This window comes from Trachypithecus francoisi, unplaced genomic scaffold (assembly GCF_009764315.1).
Source record: "Trachypithecus francoisi isolate TF-2019V2 unplaced genomic scaffold, Tfra_2.0 Lachesis_group5, whole genome shotgun sequence".
In the NCBI taxonomy this organism is placed as follows: domain Eukaryota; kingdom Metazoa; phylum Chordata; class Mammalia; order Primates; family Cercopithecidae; genus Trachypithecus; species Trachypithecus francoisi.
In genome coordinates, this window is record NW_022681470.1 from 145,276,665 (window position 1) to 145,293,107 (window position 16,443).

The 16,443-nt window shown below is 51.3% G+C and overlaps 1 protein-coding gene across 3 annotated transcripts in view; it reads right to left on the reverse strand.

The window, feature by feature from the left end:
* The window catches only part of HDGFL2 (HDGF like 2), a 36,115-nt gene extending 35,112 nt beyond the window's left edge, over nucleotides 1-1,003 (reverse strand). For all 3 annotated transcript variants that reach the window (XM_033195708.1, XM_033195707.1, XM_033195709.1), the window contains exon 1: nucleotides 792-1,003. In XM_033195708.1, coding sequence (XP_033051599.1) covers nucleotides 792-863 — 72 coding nt within the window. In that variant the 5' untranslated portion in view covers nucleotides 864-1,003. The remainder of the gene's footprint in view (nucleotides 1-791) is intronic.
* Between the last annotated feature and the right edge of the window lie 15,440 nt (nucleotides 1,004-16,443).

Sequence of the window (16,443 nt, forward strand, 5' to 3'; positions counted from 1 at the left end):
CAAGCGACTCCTTCAGGCCCCAAACACCCCCAAACTCCCAAGGTGCGGCTCCCTCGGGCCCAAAACACCCCCAGACTCCAAGGGTGCGACTCCCTGAGCCCCAGGCCCCCCACACCACAAGGGCGAGAGTCTCTCAGGCCCCAGACACCCTCAGAACCCCTGGGCGCGGCCCCCTAAGGCCCAGGACCCCCAGACCCCAGGGCGCAGCTCCTGCAGGGCTCAGGCAGCCCCAGAACACCTAGGCGTGGCCCCCTAAGGCCAAGGACCCCCAGACCCCGGGGCGCGGCTCCTGCAGGGCTCGGACACCCCCAGAACCCCAGGACTCAGCTCCCTGAGGCCAAGGACCCCCAGAGCTCGGGAGGGGCTCCTGCAGGTCCAGACGGCGGGTCCGGCAGGATGCGAACACCCCCAGACTCCAAGAACACGGCTCCCTGCAGCCCAGGACCCCCAGACCCTAAGGGCGGGGCTCCCTGAGGCCCAGGACCCCTAGACCCCGGGGCGCGGCTCCTGCAGGCCCCGGACACCCCCAGACCCCCAGGGCGCGGCTCCGGCAGGCCCCGGACACCCCCAGACCCCTAGGGCGCAGCTCCCTGCAGCCCAGGACCCTCAGACCCCCAGGGCGCGGCCGCTGCGGGCCCCGGACACCCCCAGATCCTAGGAACCCCAGATCCCAGGGGCGCAGCTTCTTCAGGCCCAGGACACCCCCTGCCCTCCGGTGCGCGCCTGCCTCCGGCCCGGGGCCCCCGCTGCCCCACCCCCCCCCGGCGGCCCCATCACCCGCGCGGCCTCACCCGGGCCGGCCAGTGAGGGTAGCCCTTCATCTTAGCGAACACCAAGTCCCCAGGCTTGAAGGCGTGTGGCATGCTGACGGCAGGAGGCCCAGGCCGCGGAAAGCGGCTGCGGCGGGGGCAGCAGCGGCGGCAGCGGGAGGCGAAGCCGGGGGCGGGAGCGGGACGCCGAGGGGGCGGGGGCGGCTACCTGGGCAGCCTGCCGGCGCGCGCTTATTGGGCGTTGCGCCAACGGAAGTTCAGCCCTCCGGCCGTCACGGGCCTGCAAAGCCGTCGTTCAGGACCACGTGCAGCGGACAGAGAAGCCAGACGACCAATGAGAACAGAGGTTGGAGCACAGTAGTTAACGGGATTGGATAACGGACAAAACCAAGGGGCGTAACCCAGAGACTCTAATGGGAGGTTATGGGAGGTGAAAGGGAAAGGTGGGAGGAGACGAGCAGAGGCGCTGAGAGTGAAGGGGTGGAGCTTAAGGGAAAGAGGTGGGACATAGAACGCTACAAGAGAAGGGGATATAAGTAGGGCAGAACATTGGATACCGCAGAAAAGAAGGCCAATCAGTCAACGCAAGGGGAGGGTCCTTGACAGCCTCTCCCGCTCAGAAGGAGGGGCTTAAAGTAGAGATGCAAGACATTGGATACCACAAGAGAAGCGCCTCAAGGTAGGGAGCAGGCATTGGCCATCATAAGAGGCGGGGCTTCAGCGGGAACGTCGGCCATTGGCTATCGAAAGAAGAGCGATACAACATAAAACAGGGACGGGAGATTGCCAGCTCGAGGGGGCGGGGCTTAGAGGAAGGGGCGGGCTCTCGGGGAGCTCTTAGGATAAACAGTAGCAAAATGCACAGAATAGTTATTTCTTCGCTTAGTTAAAAACTTACTGAGTACCTACTATATGCCAGGGCCACCAAACGCCCCACAGACATATTCATTCAAGAAAAATGTACTGAATACCGTGAGGCGGAGTCGCTTGATTGTCCTGGGCTTTCAGTCTCTGCACTTGGAAAATGGGGCCCATAATGGTACCGATCTTACAAGATCTTTTTTTTTTTTTTGAGGCTTCAGCCACCGCGCCCGGCCACAAGATCTTATAGGATTGTGAGGACCCTGCTCTAGACTGAACCGGGCAACAGGAAATACAGGAAATATTAGAAGCTATAACTCGGCCGGGCGCGGTGGCTCACGCCTGTAACCCCAGCACTTTGGGAGGACGAAGCGGGCGGATCACGAGGTCAGGAGTTCCAGACCAGCCTGGCCAACATGGTGAAACCCCGTCTCTACTAAAAATACGAAAATTAGCCGGGCATGGTGGCCGCTCACCTATACCAGCTACTCAGGAGGCTGAGGCAGGAGAATCACTTGAACCCAGAAGGTGGGGGTTACAGTAAGCCGAGATCGCGCCACTGCACTCCAGCCTGGGCGACAGAGCGGAGAAAAAAAAAAAAAGAAGCTATAACTGTTACCTTCCAGGAATCAAGTACACCAGGACCAAGAAATGTTAACTTTTTAAATTTGTTGATGTTATTATGTTTTGTTTTGCTTTGTTTTTTTTGTAATTAGGATCCATGGTAAGAACTAAAAAGAACCAGGGTGCTTGAGGAAAAAAAGCTGAATAATGGAGACAACTTCTTCTCTCCTGGGGGATCACAGAGGGTTACTGGATGAAGTCAGTTTAACCAGACACTGGGAGGATGAACAGAAGTTGGACGCCATAGTGAGGCGAGCCCTGGGAGGGCATGAGGAGCAGAGGGAAGAGCAAAAACAAGTGTCTGATCCTCACTTAAGGTCAGGAGTACTGGACCAGCCTGGCCAATTTGGTGAAAGCCCATCTCTAGAAAAAATACAAAACTTAGCCAGGCGTGATGGTGGGCGCCTATAGTCCTAGCTACTTGGGAGGCTGAGGCAGGAGAATCACTTGAACCTGGGAGGCAGAGGTTGCAGTGAGCCGAGACCGCGCCACTGCACTGCAACCTGGGTGACAGAGCGAGACTCCGTTTCAAAAAATAAACAAGACCAGGCGCGGTGACTCACGCCTGTAATCCCGACATTTTGGGAGGCCGAGGCGAGTGGATCACTTGAGGTCAGGAGATCGAGACCACCCTGGCCAACATGGTAAAACCCCATCTCTACTAAAAATGCGAAAAATTAGCTGGGCATGATGGCGCGCACCTGTAATTCCAGCTACTCAGGAGACTGAGGCAGGAGAATCGCTTGAACCCGGACGCAGCGGTTGCCGCGAGCTGAGATCGCGCTACTGCGCTCCAGCCTGGGCGACAGAGCGAGACTCCGTCTCAAAAAAAAAAAAAAAAAAAAAAAAAAATTAAACATAGGCCAGGCGCCGCGGCTTACACGTGTAATCCCAGCACTTCGGAGGGGCTGAGGCAGGTGGATCCCTTGAGGTCAGGAGTTTGAGACTAGCGTGGCCAACGTGGTGAAACTTTGTCTCTACTAAAAATACCAAAAAAATTGGCCAGGTGTGATGGTGCATGCCTGCAATCCCAACTACTTGGGAAGCTGAGGCAGGAGGATTGCTTGAACCCCAGAGGGAGAGGTTGCAGTGAGTCGAGATTGTGCTAATGCACTCCAGCCTGGGCGACACAGCAAGACTCTGTCTCAAAACAAGAACAAAAAGAAAAAACATAGACTTGGCTGGGCGCGGTGGCTCAAGCCTGTAATCCCAGCACTTTGGGAGGCCGAGACGGGTGGATCACGAGGTCAGGAGATCGAGACCATCCTGGCTAACATGGTGAAACCCCGTCTCTACTAAAAATACAAAAACTAGCCGGGCGAGGTGGCGGGCGCCTGTAGTCCCAGCTACTCAGGAGGCTGAGGCAGGAGAATGGCGTAAACCCGGGAGGCGGAGCTTGCAGTGAGCTGAGATCTGGCCACTGCACTCCAGTCCCGGCGACAGAGCGAGACTCCGCCTCAAAAAAAAAAAAAAAAAAAAAAAGAAAAAACATAGACTTACCATATGACCCAGCAATTCCATTCCTAGCTGCTAGGGACTGAATTTTGTATCGTCCTCCCAAATGCATATGTGGAAGCACAGACCTCCCATGGAACCATATTGGAGATATGGCCTTTAAGGAGGCTGACCAGGCACAGTCACTGACACCTCTAATCCTAGCATTTTTGGAGGCCAAGGCAGGTGGATTACCTGAGGTTAGGAGCTTGAAGCTAGCCTGGCCAACATGGTAAAACCCTGTCTCTACTAAAAATACAAAAATTAACCTGGAGTGATGGTGCATGCCACCATTTTGGCCAGGCTGGTCTCGAACTCCTGACCTCAGGTGATCCGCCCACCTTGGCCTCCCAAAGTGAACTACAGGCGTGAGCCACCAAGCCCGGCCTGAGGTGTCTTTTTAGGATGATGCAAACTTTCCAAATTTAGATTGTGATGATGGTTGTACAATTCTGTAAATACATTATAAACTTCATTGAATTATATACTAAAAGAAGTGAAATTGATGGTATGTTAATTACATATCAATAAAGCTGGGTGACCATGGTACCTGACGCCTGTAATCCTAGCACTTGAGGTGGGAGGGTTGTTTGAAGGCAGGAGTTTGAGACCACCCTGGCCAATATAGCAAGATTATCCCTACTAAAAATAAATAAGACAGGAACTGAGCGTGCTGGCTCATGCCTGTAATCCCAGCACTTTGGAAACCTGAGGCAGGTGGATCACGAGGTCAGGAGTTCAAAACTAGCCTGGCCAAGATGGTGAAACCTCATCTGTACTAAAAATACAAAAATTAGCCAGGCGTGGTGGCAGGCACCTGTAATCCCAGCTACCCAGAAGGCTGAGGCTGGAATATTGCTTGAACCCAGGAGGCGGAGGTTGCAGTGAGCTGAGATGGCACCACTGCATTCCAGCCTGGGCAGCAGAACGAGAATCTGTCTCATAAAACATATATGGCTGGGCGCGGTGGCTCAAGCCTGTAATCCCAGCACTTTGGGAGGCCGAGACGAGCGGATCACGAGGTCTCAGGAGATCGAGACCATCCTGGCTAACACAGTGAAACCCCGTCTCTACTAAAAAATACAAAAAACTAGCCGGGCGTGGTAGTGGGCGCCTGTAGTCCCAGCTACTCGGGAGGCTGAGGCAGGAGAATGGCGTAAACCTGGGAGGCGGAGCTTGCAGTGAGCTGAGATCTGGCCATTGCACTCCAGCCTGGGCGACAGAGCGAGACTCCGTCTCAAAATATATATATATATATATATGTTTTTATATATAAAGATGTATTTATATATTTATATATTGTATATATATTATATATGTTTATATATTTTTTATATACATATACACACAACCTGGGCGTGGTGGCTCACACCTGTAATCCCAGCACTTTGGGAGGTCAAGGCCAGCAGATCACAAGGTCAGGAGTTTGAGACCAGCCTGACCAACATGGTGAAACCCCATCTCTACTAAAAATACAAAACAATTAGCTGGGTGTGGTGGCACACACCTGTAATCCCAGCTACTCAGGAGGCTGAGGCAGGAGAATCACTTGAACCTGGGAGGCGGAAGTTGCAGTGAGCCAAGATCGTGCCACTGCACTCCAGCCTGGGCAACAGAGTGAGAATCCATCTCAATATATAAAAAAACAAAGAAAGCCTTTTTTTTTTTTTTTTTTTTCTGAGACAGAGTCTTGCTCTCTTGCCCAGGCTGGAGTGCAGTGTCGTGATCTCGGCTCACTGCAACCTCTGCCTCCCAGGTTCAAGCGACTCTCCCACCTCAGCCTCCTGAGTAGCTGGCACTACAGATGCTCACCACCACGCCTGGCTAATTTTTGTACTTTTTAGTAGAAACGGGGTTTCACCATATTGGCCAGGTGGTCTCGAACTCCTGAGTTTGCGATCCGCCTGCCTCGGCCTCCCAAAGTTCTGGGATTACAGGCGTGAGCCACCACGCTCAGCCAAAGCCATTTTTTAAAAAAGATCCTTTAGCCTGCTACATTGAGAAGGGCTATAGTTAGAATTTCCAGTTAAAATTCAATATGTCAAGTTGCATCCGAAGAGCAGATATACACATCACATGATATTCTTTGTTTTGGAGACAGGATCTCACTGTGTTGCCTAAGGTGATCTAGAACTCCTGAGCGCAAGAGATCCTCACATTTCTGTCTCCCAAAGTACTGGAATAACAGGCATGAGCCACAACATCTGGCTGAATGATTTATTAGTATAAATATCTTCCCATACAATTTTTATTTATTTATTTATTTATTTATTTTTTTGAGACGGAGTCTCGCTCTGTCGCCCAGGCTGGAGTGCAGTAGCGTGATCTCGGCGCACTGCAAGCTCCGCCTCCCGGGTTCACGCCATTCTCCTGCCTCAGCCTCCTGAGTAACTGGAACTTCAGGCGCCTGCCACCATGTCCAGCTAATTTTGTGTATTTTTAGTAGAGACAGGGTTTTACCATGTTAGGGAGGATGGTCTCGATCTCCTGACCTCGTGATCCACCTGCCTCAATCTCTCAAAGTGCTGGGATTACAGGCGTGAGCCACCGCGCCCATCTTATTTATTTTTTTGAGACAGAGTCTTGCTCTGTCACCAGGCTGGACTGCAGTGGCGCAATTTTGGCTCAATGCAACCTCCATCTCCCGGGTTCCAGTGATTCCCCTGCCTTAGCCTCCCGAGTAGCTGGGACTACAGTGTGTGCCACCACGCCCAGCTAATTTTTTGTAGAGATGGGGTTTCACCATGTTGGCCTCTCTGGATGGTTTTGATCTCCTGACCTCATGATCCTCCTACGTCAGGCTCCCGAAGTGCTGGGATTACAAGCATGAGCCACCGCCCCTGGCCAGCAATTATTATTACTATTATTATTTTTTTGGAGATAGGATCTTGCTCTCTTGGCCAGGCTGGAATGCAGTGAAATGATCTCGGCTCACTGCAGCCTCTACCCTTTGGACTCAAGTGATCTTCCTGCCTCAGCCTCTTGAGTAGCTGGGACTACAGATATGTGTCACCACACCTGGCTAATTTTTAATTTTTTATAAAGACGGGATCCCACTTTGTTACCCAGACTGGTCTCAAACTCCTGAACTCAAGCAGCCCTCCTGCCTCGACCTCCCAAAATGCTGGGATTACATATCTTGGATTACATATCTGAACCACCTTGCCTGGCCGTATGCAATTTTTTTTTTTTTTTTTTTTTTTTTTTTTTTTGAGAAGGAGTCTCACTATGTCACCCAGGCTGGAGTGCAGTGGTGTAATCTTGGCTCACTACAGGCTTGACCTCCTGAGCTCAAGGAATCTTCCTGCCTCAGCGCCCCCAAGTAGCTGGAACTAAAGATGTGTACCACCATGGCAGGCTAATTTTTTTTTTTTTTTTTTTTTTTTTTTGTAGAGATGGGATTTCACCATGTTGCCAAGGCTGGTGCAATTTTTTTTTTTTTTTTGAGACAGAGTCTTACTCTATCGCCCAGGCTGGAGTGCAGTGGCGCGATCTCGGCTCACTGCAAGCTCCACCTCCCAGGTTCACGCCATTCTCCTGCCTCAGCCTCCCGAGTAGCTGTGACTACAGGCGCCTGCCACCACACCCGGCTAATTTTTGTATTTTTAGTACAGACGGAGTTTCATCATGTTGGCCAGCCTGATCTTGAATTCCCGACCTCAAGTGATCCACCAGCCTCGGCCTCCCAAATTGCTGGGATTATAGGCGTGAGCCACTGTGCCCGGCCCGCAATATGTTTTAAAAGCTATTTGTGGCCAGGTGCGGTGGCTCAAGCCTGTAATCCCAGCACTTTGGGAGGCCGAGACGGGCGGATCATGAGGTCAGGAGATCGAGACCATCCTGGCTAACACGGTGAAACCCCGTCTCTACTAAAAAAAATACAAAAAATTAGCCGGGCGAGATGGCGGGCGCCTGTAGTCCCAGCTACTCGGGAGGCTGAGGCGAGAGAATGGAGTAAACCCGGGAGGCGGAGCTTGCAGTGAGCTGAGATCGGCCACTGCACTCCAGCCTGGGCGACAGAGCGAGACTCCGTCTCAAAAAAAAAAAAAAAGCTATTTGTTACGCATGCTGCAATGTCGACGAACCTTAAGGACGTTATCCTCAATGAAATCAGCCAGAGGTAAAAAGACAAGTATTGTCAGGCCGGGCGCGGTGGCTCAAGCCTGTAATCCCAGCACTTTGGGAGGCCGAGACGGGCGGATCACGAGGTCAGGAGATCGAGACCATCCTGGCTAACACGGTGAAACCCCGTCTCTACTAAAATATACAAAAAATTAGCCGGGCGAGATGGCGGGCGCCTGTAGTCCCAGCTACTCGGGAGGCTGAGGCGAGAGAATGGCGTAAACCCGGGAGGCGGAGCTTGCAGTGAGCTGAGATCCGGCCACTGCACTCCAGCCTGGGCGACAGAGCGAGACTCCGTCTCAAAAAAAAAAAAAAAAAAAAAAAAAAGACAAGTATTGTCTTCTCTGTGTCCACTCGTAGGAGATCCCTAGAGTTGTCAAATTCACAGAGAGGAAAAGGAGACTAGAGGTTACCAGGGGTTGGGGGTAGTTATTACTCAATTAGGCGGAATTTACATTTCACAAGATGAAATGTAATGATTGCTGTAAAGGTTGCACAACAACGTGAATGTTCTTGAGGCCGCCGAACTGTACACTTAAAAGTGGTTAATGGCTGGGCGCGGTGGCTCATACCTGTAATCCCAGCACTTTGGGAGGCCGAGGCGGGCAGATCACGAGGTCAGGAGATCGAGACCATCCTGGCTAACATGGTGAAACCCCATCTCTACTAAAAATACAAAAAATTAGCTGGGCATAGTGGTGGGCACTTGTGCCAGCTACTCAGGAAGTTGAGGCAGGAGAATGGCATGAATCCGGGAGGCGGAGGTTGCAGTGAACTGAGATCACACCACTGCACTCCAGTCAGCCTGGGCAACACAGCAAGACTCCTTCTCAAAAAAAAAAAAAAAAAAGAAAGGCAGTGCACGGTGGCTCACACTTGTAATCCCAGAACTTTGGGAGGCTGAGGCAGGTGGATCACGAGGTCAGGAGTTCTAGACCAGCCTGGCCAAGATGGTGAAACCCCGTCTCTAATAAAAATACAAATATTAGTTGGGCATGGTGGCACATGACTGTAATCCTAGCTACTTGGGAGGCTGAGGCAAGAGAATCACTTGAACCCGGGAGGCTGAGTTGGGAGGATCACTTGAGCCTGGAAGTTCCAGGCTGCAGGGACCTGTGATTGTGCCTGTGAATGGCCACTATAGTTGTGCTCCAGCATAGGCAACATAGGAAGATCATGAGGCGGAGCTTGCAGTGAGCTGAGATCCGGCCACTGCACTCCAGCCTGGGCGAGAGAGCCAGACTCCGTCTCAAAAAAAAAAAAAAAAAAAAAAAAAAAAATTTTTGGGCCAGGCATGGTGGCTCACTCCTATAATCCCACTGCTTTGGGAGACCAAGGTGGGTCTGTCACAAGGTCAGGAGTTCCAGACCAGCCTGGCCAACATGGTGAGACCCTGTCTCTACTAAAAATACAAAAATTAGCTGGGCATGGTGGTGTGTGCCTGTGATCCCAGCTACTCAGGAGGCTGAGGCAGGAGAATCACTTGAACCTGGGAGGCAGAGGTTGCAGTGAGCTGAGATTATACCATTGTACTCCAGCCTGGGCAACAAGAGCAAAAACTCCATCTTAAAAATAATAAGAAGAAGAAGAAGAAGAAGAATTTAAAGTTCCAACAGCTTTACAATCAAAGGCTGGGCGAGTTGGCTCACACCACTAATCCTGGTGATTTGGGAAGCTAAGGGGGATCGCTTGAGACCAGGAGATCTATACCAGCCTGGGCAACCTAGCAAGACCCCATCAGTATAATAAAATTTTATTTATTTATTTATTTATTTATTTTTTTGAGACGGAGTCTTGCTCTGTCACCCAGGCTGGAGTGCAGTGGCCGGATCTCAGCTCACTGCAAGCTCCGCCTCCCAGGTTCACGCCATTCTCCTGCCTCAGCCTCCTGAGTAGCTGGGACTACAGGCACCCGCCACCTCGCCCGGCTAGTTTTTTGTATCTCTAGTAGAGAAGGGATTTCACTGTGTTAGCCGGGTTGGTCTCAATCTCTTCCTGCCTCAGCCTCCCAAGTAGCTGAAGCTTCAGGTGTGCGCCACCATGCCTCACTAATTTCTTGTTTGTTTTTTGAGACAGAGTCTCACAAACCAGAGTGCAGTGGTGTGATCTCGGCTCACTGCAACCTCTGCCTTCCAGGTTCAAGCAATTCTCGTGCCTTGGCCTCCCAAGTAGCTGGGATTACAGCGATGCACCACCAGCACTAATTTTTTTTTCTTTCTTTTTTTTTTCTTTTTTTGTAGAGACAGGGCTTCACTATGTTGCCAGGGTGTTATTTTTATTTTGTTTTTTAGTATTATTATTTTTTGAGATGGAGTCTCACTCTGTCGCCCAGGCTGGAGTGCCGTGGTGCGATCTTGGCTCACTACAACCTTCACCTCCCAAGTTCAAGCAATTCTCTGCCTCAGCCTCTCAAGTAGTTGGGACTACAGGTGCCTGCCACCACCCCAGGCTAATTTTTGTATTTTATTTCTTTTTTTTTTTTTTTGTATTTTATTTCTAGTAGAGACAACTTTTCATCATGTTGGCCAGGCTGGTCCTGAACTCCTGATCTCGTGATCCAACTGCCTCAGACTCCTAAAGTGCTAGGATTACGGGCGTGAGCCACTGCGCCTGGCCTGTTATTTTTATTTTTTAGTAGAAACAAGGTCTCACTGGCTGGGCATGGTGGCTCACGCCTGTAATCCCAGCACTTCGGGAGGCAGAGGCGGGAGGATCACGAGGTCAGGAGATCGAGACCACCCTGGCTAACACATGAAACCCTGTTTCTACTAAAAATACAAAAATTACCCGGGCGTGGTGGTGGGCGCCTGTAATCCCAGCTACTCGGGAGGCTGAGGCAGGAGAATGGCATGAATCCAGGAGGCGGAGCTTGCAGTGAGCCGAGATCGCGCCACTGCACTCCAGCCTGGGTGACAGAGCGAGACTCTGTCTCAAAAAAAAAAAAAAAAAAGGCTGGGCGCGGTGGCTCAAGCCTGTAATCCCAGCACTTTGGGAGGCCGAGACGGGCGGATCACGAGGTCAGGAGATCGAGACCATCCTGGCGAACACGGTGAAACTCCGTCTCTACTAAAAAATACAAAAAACTAGCCGGGCGACGTGGCGGGCGCCTGTAGTCCCAGCTACTCGGGAGGCTGAGGCAGGAGAATGGCGTGAACCCGGGAGGCGGAGCTTGTAGTGAGCTGAGATCCGGCCACTGCACTCCAGCCTGGGCGACAGAGCGAGACTCCGTCTCAAAAAAAAAAAAAAAAAAAAAGAAAAGAAACAAGGTCTCACTATGTTACCCATCCTAGTCTTGAACATCAGGGCTCAAACAATCCTCCTCCCTCAGCCCCCCAATGTCCTGGGATTACAGGCGTGAGCCACTGTGCATGGTTGAATAAGTTTTTAAAAATTACCCAGAGGCCGGGTGCGGTGGCTAACACCTGTAATCCTAGCACTTTGGGAGTCTGAAACAGGTGGATCACCTGAGGTCAGGAGTTCAAGACCAGCCTGACCAACATGGAGAAGCCCCGTGTCTACTAAAAATACAAAAAAGTAGCCGAGCATGGTGGCAGGTGCCTGTAATCCCAGCTACTTGGGAGACTAAGGCAGGAGAATCCGGGAGATGGAGGTTGTGGTGAGCCAAGATCGCACCATTGCACTTCAGTCCAGGCAATAAGAGCGAAATTTCGTCTCAAAAAAAAAAAAAAAATTAGCTGGGTGTGGTGGCACATGCCTGTAGTCCCAGCTTCTTGGGAGGCTGAGTGGGGAGGATTGCTTGAGCCCAGAAATTCTAGGCTACAGTGAGCCATGATTGTGCCACTGCACTCCAGCCTGGGGAAGACAGTGAGACCCTGTCTAAATACATAAATAAATAAATAAAATAAAATAAAAGGAAAAGAAATGTCCTCCCAAAGTGCTGGGATTACTGGCATGAGCCACCCACCGCTCCTGGCAGAAATGTTGAATTATTCAATTTCATAACTTCATCCGACATGAGGAAGATAGTCAAGGAGAGTGTCATGGTGGAAGGTGATTGAGTGAAGACAGATGAAGAGAAGTCCCTTCTAGTAAAGGAGAATGCCTAGGCAAAGGCGCAGAGGTGAGCTGGAAATAATTCCAGGTAACTGAGGCAGAGGTGGAAACGTGAGCAATAACAAGAAAAGGGGTTTCTGAAACCTCCAGAATACTTAGAACCTGAAATAGAAATTTATTAGGGCCAGTTAATGTTAGGACTTCCTTAGACCAGGCTGAGGGGCTCCATAGGATTTTATTCTTGGAGAAGTGGGGTGGGTCTCTGCCACTGTCTTTTTTTTTCTTTTGTTTTGTTTTTTGAGATGGAGTCTTGCTCTGTTGCCCAGGCTGGAGTGCAGTGGCGAGATCTCTACTCACTCCTAGCTCCGCTTCCCAGGTTCACACCATTCTCCTGCCTCAGCCTCCCGAATAGCTGGCACTATAGACACCCACCACCGCGCCTGGCTAATTTTTTTAGTAGAGACGGGGTTTCACTGTGTTCGCCAGGATGGTCTCAATCTCCTGACCTTGTGATCCACCCGTCTCGGCCTCCCAAAGTGCTGGGATTATAGGCGTGAGCCCCCGCACCCGGCCAGGTCTCTGCCACTTTCTAGCTGTGTGACTAGAACCACTTTCTAGCTGTGTTAGCCCAGTATTGTACCTTTATTTCAGTGATAGGGTATACAATTCCTTATTCACAACAATGAGCTGTAATTTTCTTTTCTTTTCTTTTTTTTCTGAGACGGAGTCTTACTCTGTCGCCCAGGCTGCAGTGCAGTCGTGCAATCTTGGCTCACTGCAACCTCCACTTCCCTGGTTCAAGCAATTCTCCTGCCTCAGCCTCCCGAGGAGGGACTGAGGAGCTGGGACTACAGGCACATGCCACCACACACAGCTAGTTTTTGTATTTTTAGTAGAGACAGGGTTTCACCATATTGGCCAGGATGGTCTCGATCTCTTGACCTCGTGATCCGCCCACCTTGGCCTCCCAAAGTCCTGGGATTAAAGGCGTGAGCCACTGTGCCCAGCCTTTTCTTTTTAAGACATGATCTTGTTCTGTCACCCAGCCCCTTCCGAGGTGGCTGCTGTATGCGGCTGTTGGCGGGAGGCCTCAGTTCCTCACCACGTGGGCTTCTCCATGGAGCTGCTTGAGCTTCCTCCCATCATGGCGGATGGCTTTCCCCAGGTGAGTAAGCCCAAAGAAAGAACAAAGAGGAAGCATCAGTGAATTTTATGTCCTAGTTTCAGAAGTCCCACATTGTTGCTTCTGCCTTATTCTATTGTTAAAAATGAGTCACAAAGTCTACTTGACAATCAAAAAGAGCAGAAATAGACTTTGCCTTTCTTTTATATCTTTTTTCTTCCTTTTTTATTTTTTATTTTTTAAGACAAGATCTTGCTGTGTCACCCAGGCTGTAGTGCAGTGGCAGGATCACAGCTCCCTGCAACATTAACCTCCTAGGCTCAAGTGATCCTCCCACCTCCCACTCCCTAGTAGCTGGGGCTACAGGTGTGCACCACCACACCAGCCTAATATTTTGTATTTTTTGTAGAGAAGAGTTCTTTTTTTTTTTTTTTTTTGAGGCGGAGTCTCGCTCTGTTGCCCTGACTGGAGTGCAGTGGCCGGATCTCAGCTCACTGCAAGCTCCGCCTCCCGGGTTTATGCCATTCTCCTGCCTCAGCCTCCCGAGTTGCTGGGACTACAGGCGCCCGCCATCTCGCCCGGCTAGTTTTTGTATTTTTAGTAGAGACGGGGTTTCACCGTGTTAGCCAGGATGGTCTCGATCTCCTGACCTCGCGATTCGCCCGTCTCGGCCTCCCAAAGTGCTGGGATTACAGGCTTGAGCCACCGCGCCCGGCGAGAAGAGTTCTCACCGTGTTGCCGATTATGGCCTCAAACTCATGAATTTGGCCGGGCATGGTCAATCACACCTGTAATCCCAGCACCTTGGGAGGCCAAGGCAGGCAGATCACTTGAGGTCAGGAGTTGGAGACCAGCCTGGCCAACATGGTGAAACCCTATCTCTACTAAAAATACAAAAAGTAGGCCGGGCGCGGTGGCTCAAGCCTGTAATCCCAGCACTTTGGGAGGCCGAGATGGGCGGATCACGAGGTCAGGAGATCGAAACCATCCTGGCGAACACGGTGAAACCCCATCTCTACTAAAAAACACAAAAACTAGCCGGGCGAGGTGGCGGGCGCCTGTAGTCCCAGCTACTCCGGAGGCTGAGGCAGGAGAATGGCGTAAACCGGGAGGCGGAGCTTGCAGTGAGCTGAGATCCGGCCACTGCACTCCAGCCTGGGCGACAGAGCGAGACTCCGTCTCAAAAAAAAAAAAAAAAATACAAAAAGTAGCTGGACGTGGTGGTGAACACCTGTAATCCACCTACTTGTGGGGCTGAGGCAGGAGAATTGCTTGAAACTAGGAGGCGGAGGTTGTGGTGAGCCAAGATGGCAGGCACCACTGAACTCTAGCCTGGGAAACAGAGCAAGACTCCATCTCAAAAACAACAACAACAACAACAATAACTCATGAGCTTAAGCAATCTGCCTGCCTCAGCCTCCCAAAGTGCTGGGATTATAGGCATGAGTCACTGATTCCAGCCTATAGTTTTCCATATAAAATATTAAGAAATGATTAAAAGAGTCTGGGCACAGTGGCTCATGCCTGTAATCCCAGCACGTTGGAAGGCCAAGGCAGGTGGGTCACTTGAGGTCAGAAGTTTGAGACCAGCCTGGCCAAGATGGTGAAAACCCGTCTCTACTAAAAATACAAAAATCAGCTGGGCATGGTGGCGCATACCTGGAATCCCAGGTACTCAGGAGGCTGAGGCACGAAACTCACTTGAACCTGGAAGGCGGAGGTTGCAGTGAGACTATATCACACCACTGCACTCCACCCTGGGTGACAGAGTAAGACTCTGTCTCAAAAAAACAAAACAACAACAACAACGAAAAGAGTAGTACAACCAACTCAGTATGTTCTTTTTTTTTTTTTTTTCTGGAGTGCCATGGCGCAATCTCAACTCACTGCAACCTCCACCTCCTGAGTTCAAGCGATTCTCCTACCTCAGCCTCTCAAGTAGCTGGGATTACTGGCGCACACCACCACATCTGGCTAATTTTTGTGTTTTTAGTAGAGATGGGGTTTTGTTATGTTGGCTGGGTCGGTCTTGAACTTCTGACCTCAAGTAATCCACCCGCCTTGGCCTCCCAGAGTGCTGGGATTATAGATGTGAGCCACTGTGCCCAGCCCAATTTTTTTTCCTCTTTTAATAAGACAGGGTCTGGCTCTGTTGCCCAGGCTGGAGTGCAGTGGTGTGATCATAGCTCACTGCAGCCTCAAACTCCTGGGCTAAAACAATCCTCCCACCTTGGCCTCCCAAAATGTTGGGACTGCAGGCCTGAGCCACCCATCCAACCCATGTTATTTCAATTTCAGTCTTAGAGTGGGCTGTTTCCTCACCCGGAGGCCTCTCCTCCTTCAGTCTCTGTGTATCTCATTCCAACTCCTTTTTTTTTTCCCGGAGACGGAGTCTCACTGTGTCGCCCAGGCTGGAGTGCAGTGGCACCATCTCGGCTCACTGCAAGCTCCGCCTCCCGGGTTCACGCCATTCTCCCGCCTCAGCCCCCGAGTAGCTGGGACTACAGGCATGCACCACCATGCCCGGCTAATTTTTTGTATTTTTAGTAGAGACGGGGTTTCACCGTGTTAGCCAGGATAGTCTTTTTTTTTTTTTTTTTTTTTTTTTTTTGAGACGGAGTCTCGCTCTGTCGCCCAGGCTGGAGTGTAGTGGCCGGATCCTGGCTCACTGCAAGCTCCCTCTCCCGGGTTTACGCCGTTCTCCTGCCTCAGCCTCCCGAGTAGCTGGGACTACAGGCGCCCGCCACCTCGCCCGGCTAGTTTTTTGTATTTTTTAGTAGAGACGGGGTTTCACCATGTTAGCCAGGATGGTCTCGATCTCCTGACCTCGTGATCTGCCCGTCTTGGCCTCCCAAAGTGCTGGGATTACAGGCTTGAGCCACCGCGCCCGGCCGCAACTCCTTGTTTTGTTTTTGTTTTTATTTGTTTGAGGCACAGTCTCCCTCTGTTGCCCAGGCTGAAGTGCAGTGGTGAGATCTCGGCTCACTGCAACCACCACCTTCCGGGTTCAAACGATTCTCCTGCTTCAGCCTCCCGAGTAGCTGGGATTACCAGCGCCCGTAGAGACAGGGTTTCACTATGTTGGCCGGGCTGGTCTCAAACTCCTGACCTCAAATGATCCGCCGGCTTCGGCCTCCCAAGGTGCTGGCATTATAGGCGTGAGCCACCATGTCTGACCCCCAACTCCCTTTTTTGGAGGCTTAACTGTCACTTTGTGTATCTTCTTTGCGGATCGCACAGCCCAAAGTACGCCACTATTAACTGGTTTTTCTGTCTTGTCCACCAAAGTGGATCCCCAGGTCCCAGTTGGGTGCATCCTCTTAAACAGCTTCTACAAGTGGTGGTGGGGGGGGGGGGGGATGAGGGGGACTTCAGGGACCAAAACAGGGCCAGAAGGTGGGGGCCTCCAATACCCCACATTAAATTGGGACTTTA